The following is a 10,011-nucleotide window of genomic DNA, read 5'->3' as shown; positions in this document are numbered from 1 at the left end:
CCCATCCCATCCCGTCCCGTCCCGTCGCGCCAGCCCAGCAGAGCCGGAGCGCAGAGGGAGGGGAAAGGAGCCTTTATTGACCGGAAAACCGCGCAGGGGACAGACAGGGAGACAAAGGGGCCGGGGTTCCCCCCTCAGTCAGTTCTTCAGCTCCCCCAGCCGGAGCCTGGCAAAGTCCGTGGCCAGTTTCAGGGCTTCCTGCAGGCAGCCCACGTTCTTGCCTGTTGCCTGTGCAGAGATGTCCTTTCCACCACCTTTGCCGTCCATCAAGCCAGACACTTCCTGCACCCACTGGCTGGCCTTCAGGCCCTTATTTGCAGTCTCCTGGGCAGGAAAAGAAACCCAGCGGTCAGCACTGAGGGAAGAACAGCAATCTCCCCACCCCATGCCTACCACGCCGTTAAGTCCTGACTCTTCCCCTTCCCTGTTTGCAGAGCACAACCCCTCTTCCCTCACTTCTGCAGCCTGACAATAAGCCCAAGCATGAGGGCTGTGGCTCTTGCCAATCAGTTCTGGCTGTGTAACGTTAGATAGCTCCTGCCTGAAGGCGGCAGCTCCTCCCCGGAGGCTCAGGAAGAGGCAGATCCACAGCAAAGAGCATAGCAGCGGTCTGGGGGGAGTTAGTCTTGAAAAGCTTCAGAGATTCATTCAGGGCCTGGAAGAGAACAAAATCCTTGCCTGACTGCCTCCCTGCGCTTGCCCCCAGCCCAGCTCCAGCCCCAACAGCACCCACAAAGACCTCAGGAATTGCACTAAACCAGCCAGCAGCACTGTGCAATGCTCCTCTTCCCAAACATGAGCCATCTTCACATTCCTGGCAGTGTAGAAGCCTTGGCAGGGGACATAAACCCTGCCTGTGTACCCCAAGGGAGGAAGGAGAAAATGCTTTTATTTCCCCACCATGAGGTATCCAGGAACTGGCAGAATCAGCCCCAGAATGAACCTTTGCCTGAGTGTACTGGCTGGAGGAGAAAAAGCTCCTCCCAGCAGAAGGGAACAGCTGTTCCAAAGGGAATCAGGACTCAAAGGCAGCATGAAGAGGCTGCAAGTGTTATCAGACACAGCAGGCAGGGAAGAACCAGGGAGACTGCCACACATTCCATTATTCCCAAGGAGACCACCATCCCTCACTTGCACAGACAGCACAATGCAGCACAGAGCCCCAGGAGTGGGTCCTCTGGCAAGCAAAGCAGTGCTGCTCTGGGTGGATTGGGAACATGCAGCTCCCTGGGCTGCCAGCACTGCCATCCCATGGGATGCACCCTTCTGCCAGGGAAAACACTGCAACAGCACGCACTGGGAGCAGAAACGTGGGCATCGTGATGCTGGTGGCCACAGAGAGTGAGCAGGATCAGCTCCAAGACTGCTGGAGAGGAAATTTAACAGGGTGTTAAGCCCAGAGCGGTCTAAGCCCAGGCACAACCAGCCCCCGCTGCCTGGCACTGTGACACAGCACACACAACGGAGCGTTCATTCCAAAAGAAATTACTTGGAAAAAAACTTGTGTGTGGAGGAAGGAAGGAGCAGATTCAGCCCCGGCCAGGGAAGAACTTGAACCCAGCTGAGCAGACATAGCTGGGGGCAGCTCTCTGCCTGGTCCTGTCCACACACTCAGCCCAGGACACCACTCCCAGAGCTGATCTGCAGGGGCCACAAGCATCGTGACTTTCATGGCTCGGCAGAGCTGCTGTTCTCAGTCCTTTAAGTGCATTTCAGCATCATGACTGCTGCAGGATGAGTCTTACCTGGGACACAATGGGATTTTTGCTGGGCTCCCTTTCCACCACCAGGTCTGGAAGCTCAGCAAGTGGTCAAGAACCCACCAGCTCTGCAAGCCCATGTGCTAGTCCAGGAGGTAGGACACAAGACAATACCCCAGTGGTCCCTCCCCCTTCTCATGGACAGCATGTGGCAAGAGGGACAGCTCTGTAGCACTGAACCACCTCCCCAAGTGACGAGAGACCACCCAGCTGCTCCTCAGGCAGAAGGAAGGTTGTTGAGGAGAGATCAGCCTTTCCCGTACCTTTGCTGAGGCTCCATTTTCCATTTCCATGATGACCCACGGCTGGTTAGGGTGACTCTCGATAACTTGCTTGGTCTTCTCCAGCACCTGAGGACAACAGTGGTCAGCCACTAGACCACCCACACTGCATGGACACAAGAACCACCTGGGCAGAGCAGGGACAGAAGCCCCCAAGATGCCCAAACACACCCACAGCCCAGCCTGGAGCAGCCTTGCACTGTGAAGCAAGGAGGAATATATTCTGACAGGCAGGTATGTGGCCTGCAAGACAGCATGTCGTGCATGATTCCTCCTCCAGAAAACTCTAGTGGGATCCAGGAGGAAGCCTGCACCCAGGGGCACTGTTAGGCTGCCATGCTTCAACCCAGGGAACAGGTATGGAGCTAATTCTCTTTCAGGAGGCAGCAGAAGCTGGAGGGCTAAACAGTGTGAGGGGCATTCCCACACATCAATTCTCTTCCATCCTGGACACTAACAGAGCTCCCAGGGGAGCACCCCACAGCTCTCCCACACTGTCCTTTATTCCAGCCCAGGGCTCACTCTTTTCTGGATGTCAGCTTTGCTTGCTCGGTCCAGGTCATCCATGACTTTCTTCAGTGCTTTAACAGCCTCTCTCAGTTCATCTTTCTGCCACTGTGGGATAACAGCAGTGGCCAGTGTCTGCAAAAAGAGAAGCAGGTGGAGAAGGTTAAAGGTGCCAGTGACCATGGCAGGAGATGCAGCACCTCATGAACTCTGCCTCAAGTGGCAGAGCCCTGTAAGCTCTACTCCTCTCCCAGTGCCAATGACCCCAGGCAGCAGGTGCTGGCTGCAGCACCCATGGGATGCAGGGCTGCTGGAAAGGAGCAAGAAGGTGAACTCATGCCTCATTAATACCACCCAGTGCTGGCAATCAAGGTCCCATTCACTCTGGGGAGGCAGAGCACTGCTACCATACTCACCTCACCGAGATCCGTGATCTCCTTCTGCACATCCTTGTTGGGAGCTGTCTGGACCTTCACCTTGGCCTCCAGGGCTGACAGCAGTTTCCTGAGGCTGTCGACTTTCCTGAGGGCCTAGGAGAATACAATCTGAGTTAAATCAAGCAGGAAGATTGAGCAGGCAAGGCTCTTGGTCACCTCAGAGTACGAAGAGGTGAGGAATGCTGGAATGCCCCAGGATGGAGCTTAGTAACTCTTGGGAAGCCACAGGGCCAAAGCAGACAGCACCTTACCAGAACCAGGGTGTGATGCTGGCACATGAGCCTTAGGTCTCTTTTCTTTGCCAGGATTGCCAAGATCCCCCCAAAAGAGAAGTCATCCCCCCCATGAAATCCCTTGTTCCCACTTCAGGGAGTGCCAGCCCGCATCCAAAGTCACTGCCTCCTGCAGCAGAGGACTGGGTTCGCAGACTTCACCACTCTCCTGCTGGCCTAGCCAGCTGCCAAGAGCTCTCTATCTGCAGCCATTCTGAAAAGCAACCTGAGCTGACCCTGGAGCCATCCACACACCCACCCAGGTTTCTCTGCCATAACACCCACATCTGAGGCTTCCCCCTCTCTTCCCTGTTCTGACTGTAGTATAGCCAGGGCTTCCAGCACAGCCTTTGCCAACAGCAGCACCCTTTTCCGTGAGTCCTCAGAGGATATTGTGCAAATTTGAACAAAAGGAACTTGAGCACAGGGTTAATAGGTGGAATCTCACAGAGGATCTCTCCTGCCTACGCTTACCTTCCGAGCTTCAGCCCCGGTGACTGCAACTATCCTCCGAATGCCTTTAGCAATTGCTTCTTCTGAAACAATCACAAAGGGGCCAGCATGGCTGGAGTTCTGCAAGTGCCTTTGGAAAGAACCCAGACAGACCCACAAGAGGGAGTTAGAAATCCACCTCTCCTTTCAGCAACAATCAGCACAGAAATAAGACAACCATCCTGCCAGAGAAATGCAGCAATGTGGGGACAGGCACAAAAAACCACTTGTGCAAATGAGTGAGGAAAGGGTGGCAAGGGCTGTGCTCCCAGCACTGCCAGAGACCCTGAGAGAGGGCAGGGGCAATACAGACAGTTTCCTGCCTGCAAAAGGTAATTCTGAAGACTGATTAGCTCAGGACTGGGAATGCAAAGGCACATCATCACCACCACCTCCAGCTCTGCCCTGGCTCTGCCCACTGTATGCTCATGGCATTCCCAGGAGCTCAGGCTACACAGGAACTCCTTTTCAGCCACCCTACCACCTTCCCTGACCTCTCCAGGTACTCACGTCCCTCCGCAGAACTCAATAGAGGTGATGGAGCCCCCAGGGCCAGAGGGGTCAGCCAGCAGCTCCTCCACGGGAATGCCAATGGAAACCACACGGACGGGATCAGGGTAGGTCTCGTCAAAAACTGCCCGAAGTCCTTGGATAGCTTTGGCTGCTGCGAGAGGGCAGTCCTTGGCATACACAGTCTGCAGAGGACAGCAAAGGGAGGAGGGTAAGAGCCAGTCCTGTCAGCTGTGACTGACAGCCCACATTCCCAGGAAATTTCTTCCTCTGATAAATCCTAGAAGTGAAATCTTGTGCCTCACACCTGAGCTGGGGTTTGTTGAGCTGCAAGAATCACAAAGTTATTGGCAGATGTCTCATCTTCAAAATTCCCAGTACCACCTGCTCGGACTCCCTGTGTGCTACTGCACATGCAAATGGTTCCAAGCACAGATTCCAGGGTCATCCAGGGTCTGCTCTGACACTTGGCACCAGACAGAGCAACTCCCCTGCCATTGACACATCACTGGGTGTCTGGGTGCACAGTGTAAATCCAGCCAGGCCTGCAAAACACTCTGCCAAACTTCCTGGCTCTTGTAGCTGGTGTGACACTACTGCAGGCATGGGAACACTCCAGCCCTAGAGAGGGCTTGAAACCAATGAACAGAACAATTCATATGGGGTTTTCCCACTCAAAACCCTCTCAACTGATGGCAATCTGTGCACAGTACTGCAGCAGCAGCTCAGAATCCTCCTGCATGCCAAACTCCCATCATCCCAGATCATCCAAAACCTGGACTCAATGTATACAACGTGTCAGCCATACCCACCTTTGATTCCTCAATCATCTGGTTGGCAATCCCTTCAACTGTCTTGATTTCCTGGGTGGACAGGGCTCCCTTGGCTGTGAAGTCGAAGCGCAGCCTGTCCGGTGCCACCAGGGAGCCCCTCTGGTCAGCCTCCCCCAGCACGGAGCGCAGGGCGAAGTTGAGGATGTGGGTGGCCGTGTGGTTGCTCATGACCGGCCTCCGCCTGGCCTGAAGGAGGAAGCCACTGTCAGATGGGGTCCCATACCCCAGAGCCACGACCACCTCCAGCAGCTGAAGGGGAGGTTAATGCCCTGATCCAACAGAATCCCAAACTAGCCCAGGAAACAACTGATCACGCTGCCTTGGAGCTTCAGCTACAGGAGCACGTGTTCTCCACCAAATCTGTGCACGGCTATGTCCTGGCAGTCCCCTTGTTGGGCCTGTGTGGAGTGAGGCCAAGGACAGACTAGGACACAGATACTAATCTCTGTTCCTCAGCAGGGAAAAGCACTCCAAGATGGAAGCCTTCCCTCTTCATCTAAAGGTGCTGCCTCTATAGGGAAGGGAAATGCATCAAGGCTGACTGTGCTCCATCCAGCACTCACTCAGCAAGCTGAGCCCACAGGAGCAATGTCTGGAGTGGGGCAGGCAGCCCAGGCTCTCTGCTGTTGTCCCCATGCACCACACATGTTCTCCCTGCAAGTCATGACCCAAAAAGTGTTTCTGCCTGTGATCAGCAAACCCAGCAAGTGTGGCTCTGAGCCAGCTGGGCCTTAGCTGCCTTGTGGTAGGAGAAAGCCAGGTGCCAAGCAGGAGAGACTTGGAGTCAGCCAGACACTGCTTGATCATGTGCTGCAGGGAGAGCAGGACCCAAACATAAGGCCCCCAAAGTGGAACCAATGAAAAGAAACAAGACAAAATCCAGAGAAAACAGACAAAGCCCATGTGTTATACCATGTCTTAACTCACCTCATCAATAGTCAGGTGGACCTGATCTCCTACTTTCAAACTCCCATAGAGAGTTCCTATGTGGAGCACGTAACCTCCTCGGACCTGCACATTCTTCACAGTGAATTCTGTTTTCTGTACAAAGAAGAAAACGCCCCATGTGAGCAGGGTGAGAGGCCAAGGGGAGACATCATCCAGCCAGAGGTCTGAGCTGCAACTGGAAAGGTCCCAGCTGAGAGCCAGAGTGGTATGTGTGCTGGAGAAAGCTGAGTGTCCCCAGGCACAGCACGCAGCAAAGTGGAGAAGTGAATGAAGGTGGGGCACAGTTATGGGGCACAAGAAGAGCTCCCCATCACAGCTCAAGAGCACTGCCCTTGGGCTTGGCAATCCCAGCACCACCACCACAGGCATCCACATTCTGGTGACAGCAGCACAGAGCTGAATTCCTTAAGAAGCAAGGGAACAAAACTCCAGCCCATCCATGCCCTGCTGCACCCCCAGAAAGGAACCCTGTGCAATGCCTGACACCTAACATGGATGGAAAATTGCTGGAGCTTGTTTGGCCCCTTCTCCCCCTCTACCCAGGCCCCGGGTCAGACAGAGTCTAGCAAAAGGCTCTCAGGCCCACTCACATCCTCCCTGCTGTCGTCATCCTTGACCATGTAGCCCTGGTCATAGATCTGCCCACCCTGCTCGGCGTAGAAGCAGGTCTGGTCCAGCACTATCCCACATTCCTGGCCAGTGGATACCTCCTCCACAAACTTCTTCTCCCTGCGGATGGCCTTCACCGTGGCCACGAGGCTCCCGAAATCTGCCACCAGGATGACAGGCAGTGTCAGTAAAACAGGAAAACCTTATAGACACCACATGGGAGCAGAATGTGATAGCAACACCTCCCAGTTATTGCAGGAGCTCATGGCAGCTACCACATTTGCAGGGGATAAGGAGAGAGGAGCAAGGCAACAGTTAGCTGGGAATTTAATTCAGTGCCCTCCAAGGCAGGGACTGTCATTGCCTTCCACACCTATGCAGCAAAAGTCAGCACAAACATGGCTGTGAGCCTGCAGCCTCCTGAATTTCCATCAAATCAAAAAACTAGCAGGAACAGCCAGAGCAAGCAAGCCAAAGACCCTCCAACAGGCCAAGCAGAACTGCAGTCTCCTGCAGCACTGGCAAAGGAGCAGTGGAGAAACACCAACATAACACTGTGGAGACACAAAGCTGCAGGGAACAGGAATTCCCTTAACATGGCAACAGCAGTACAGTAGCCCCTGAACAGTCTGCCTTCTTTCTCTGCTCCATTAGTAACAAGCAGGCTATTCACCTGCACAGCCTTCCACTCCCAACTCCATGTCCCAGGAAAGGGGAGCCCAGAGGTACATGCCAGGGAAGGTTTAGTAGCAGTACATGATTGTGAGAAGGTTTTCTCATACCATAGGTACCACTCGGATCTGAAGCATAGTTGTATTTTGGTGAGTCATCTGTCACCTCCAGCCCTCGGGCTCTCAGCTCTTCAATGGCATAGATGTCCAGCATGAGGAGATCCTCCCCTCCAGCACCCTTGCCCTGGGATTTGAGCTGCCAATGAGCAAGATTTGAGAAATGAGCTGTCAAATACCAAGGTTTAAGAAACACCAATGCATGCCAGCCTAGTTGCACATGTCACTCACATCCCTCAGCACTCCCTGACTGAGAGCTCTGCCCTGGGAAGCTGTGTGCCAGCATCTGGAGGGCACCCATTTCTCTGGCTTCAGAGCAGCCAGTTCCAGCATGCAGACCAAGTGGGCCTGAGCCCAGTAAGGACAAGCAAGTACCCAGCTGGTCAACACCACTCCCTACTGCTGCAGCAAACATGATTGGAGAGGCACCCAAGGTGCAGGCTTGCCTAGATACTGATCCTTGGACAGGGAGTTAACTTCCCTAACCAGAACAGGACGGCAGAGGTGCTCCCAGCACTCCACTATCTCTGTCTGAAGGCTGAGCTCAAGGTTCCAGGCTTTGCTAGCGAGCAAAACCAACCCCAGCTGTACAGAAAAGACACGTCCCACAGTAACTGCAGTTGTCCTGGATTTTCCCATGGGACAAACCATGGGGCATAGGGGGTGTGAGCAGACTCGGTGAGAAAGAAGCAACTTACGACTGCAAACTGCAAGGAAGGGAATTCTCCCTGCGCACCCATAAACCAGCTTCCCCTGGAGCTGTTACCTACCTGAGCATTTTTACGCTCTTCTTCAAAGCCCTCCATGTCTACAACAAGGCCCTTCTCCTCTGCAATCAGCCCAGTGAGATCCGCAGGGAAACCGTAGGTGTCATACAGCAACCAGGCAGTGTCACCTGCAGAGAAAGTGCAAAGCAGTCACCTCTCATGTTCCATGACACACTGCTCCCTTCCCTCCTCTCCCACTGGCTCTGAGCTACAGCAGGACAGTGAACAGGCCTGGAGAATTGAACATCCAAAAGGTTCCTCCCTGCCAGCACAGAGATCTGTGTCTGGGCAGCTTAGAAAACTGAGCAAGTGAACACAAGCCAGAGGAGAGACAGGTGGTTCGGCTCTAAGAGATGTCTTCTGACTCCGACTTTGTCCCCCCACCACCTTCCACACCTCTAATTTCCCCGCCCAGCTGAGCCCTGATGTGATCTTAGATAATAAATGCATTTTGCTGCATCCAGACAGAAGTCACAGCCTTACCAGGAATGATTTTACTGTCCCCAAGGCTCTGGATCTTCCTGTCCAGGATGCGACGGCCTCTGCTCAGTGTTTTCAGGAACTGATCCTCCTCTTCATTGATAATGTCCTTTACCATATCTGGGTCCTTCTTCAGCTCAGGAAAGGCATCTCCCTGCAGACCCAAGAGGATGAGCCCTTCAGCACGGAGACGTGCACATCTCAGCACAGGAAGTCCTCAGCAGATACAGTGGAGTAGGAGAACTTACCAGTGACTGCACCACCACATCAACCAGAGTAGCAAAGAAACCCTTGGGGGCATTGAGCTTCTCATGGGAGTAGCGCACGGCCCGTCGGAGAATCCGCCTCAGCACATACCTAGGGAATAGCAGAGCGCCCCGTGCAAACATTACACATCTGAGTTGTTCTCAGGGGCCCCATCAGTACCACCTACCAGCAGCTCCTCCCAGGACCAAGAGCACAGGGTTTTCTCCCCACGTTTTCCCTCGAGCGGCTGCTCACAGCAGCAGTAAGGCACAGGTGAGGTGCCAGTCCCCAGCTCCATGACCAACATTCACTGTGTGCTTACCGAGCCCAGTGGCACCTGCAGCACAGCCTCTCCCAGCCCAAAATTCCTTGCTTTTTCAATAGCAGCACTGCTCCAAGCAGGGCTTTGTGCCTGTCTGCCCACAATGATCCTATCCGGGGGCTGGCACAGCAGCAATGGTGCTCACAAGAACCTTCAGACTTGTACATCATGGCCTTTTGGGTGAACCTTACTACAGCGATTCAAGCGTCAAATATTCCGAGCAAACGCTCTGCTACCCACTGGGATCAAAGAGATCCCAGACACAGAGGAGATCCCAGAGCCCTGATGGAAGCCATGCTGAACAGGATGCGAGCGGTGACAATGCAGCAGCTCCTTCTTACCCTCTGCCAGTGTTGTCAGGCCTGCCCCCGTCCGAGAGGGCCAGGGTGATGGTCCGTGCATGGTCGGCCAGCACACGGTAGGCCATGTCTATTCCATCAGCATCCTCGGCCCCGACCTGCCCCAGGTACGGCCTGGCACCGGTGCCCTGTGCAGAGGAGAAGGCAGTGGGCAGAGGGGACAATTATTGACAGTGGCACCGTGGCAGAATTACAGGGAAGGGCCTCAGAAGCCAAGCCCACCACCCACAGCCACAGAGAACATTCCTCTTGGAAAGAGGAGACTCAGTGAACCCAGGGGAGGCATAGAGCTGTGGGCTCTGCATGGTGCCATGGCCCACATTTCAATGGCCAAAAGCTCTCCAGACCAGAGGGAAGAAAATCCAATTCATCCCATCATTAAGAACCCATGAGAGAGGGA

General features: G+C 54.3%; 1 protein-coding gene across 1 annotated transcript in view; it reads right to left on the bottom strand.

The window, feature by feature from the left end:
• Positions 1–59: 59 nt before the first annotated feature.
• AARS (alanyl-tRNA synthetase) overlaps positions 60–10,011 on the bottom strand; it is a 14,586-nt gene continuing 4,634 nt past the window's right edge. Inside the window, exons 6-19 of the mRNA XM_017740893.1 lie at positions 9,594–9,739; positions 8,933–9,041; positions 8,688–8,838; positions 8,208–8,332; positions 7,432–7,576; positions 6,631–6,809; positions 6,020–6,133; positions 5,072–5,278; positions 4,260–4,444; positions 3,732–3,840; positions 2,965–3,078; positions 2,564–2,683; positions 2,024–2,110; positions 60–655 (exon numbers count right to left, since the gene is read on the bottom strand). Coding sequence (XP_017596382.1) covers positions 527–655; positions 2,024–2,110; positions 2,564–2,683; positions 2,965–3,078; positions 3,732–3,840; positions 4,260–4,444; positions 5,072–5,278; positions 6,020–6,133; positions 6,631–6,809; positions 7,432–7,576; positions 8,208–8,332; positions 8,688–8,838; positions 8,933–9,041; positions 9,594–9,739 — 1,920 coding nt within the window. The 3' untranslated portion in view covers positions 60–526. The remainder of the gene's footprint in view (positions 656–2,023; positions 2,111–2,563; positions 2,684–2,964; positions 3,079–3,731; positions 3,841–4,259; positions 4,445–5,071; positions 5,279–6,019; positions 6,134–6,630; positions 6,810–7,431; positions 7,577–8,207; positions 8,333–8,687; positions 8,839–8,932; positions 9,042–9,593; positions 9,740–10,011) is intronic.

The sequence above is a fragment of the Corvus brachyrhynchos genome, unplaced genomic scaffold, assembly GCF_000691975.1.
Source record: "Corvus brachyrhynchos isolate BGI_N302 unplaced genomic scaffold, ASM69197v1 scaffold26, whole genome shotgun sequence".
Taxonomy (NCBI): Eukaryota; Metazoa; Chordata; class Aves; order Passeriformes; family Corvidae; genus Corvus; species Corvus brachyrhynchos.
The sequence above is the reverse complement of the archived record's forward strand: the minus strand, read 5'-3'. Positions and strand labels throughout refer to the sequence as shown.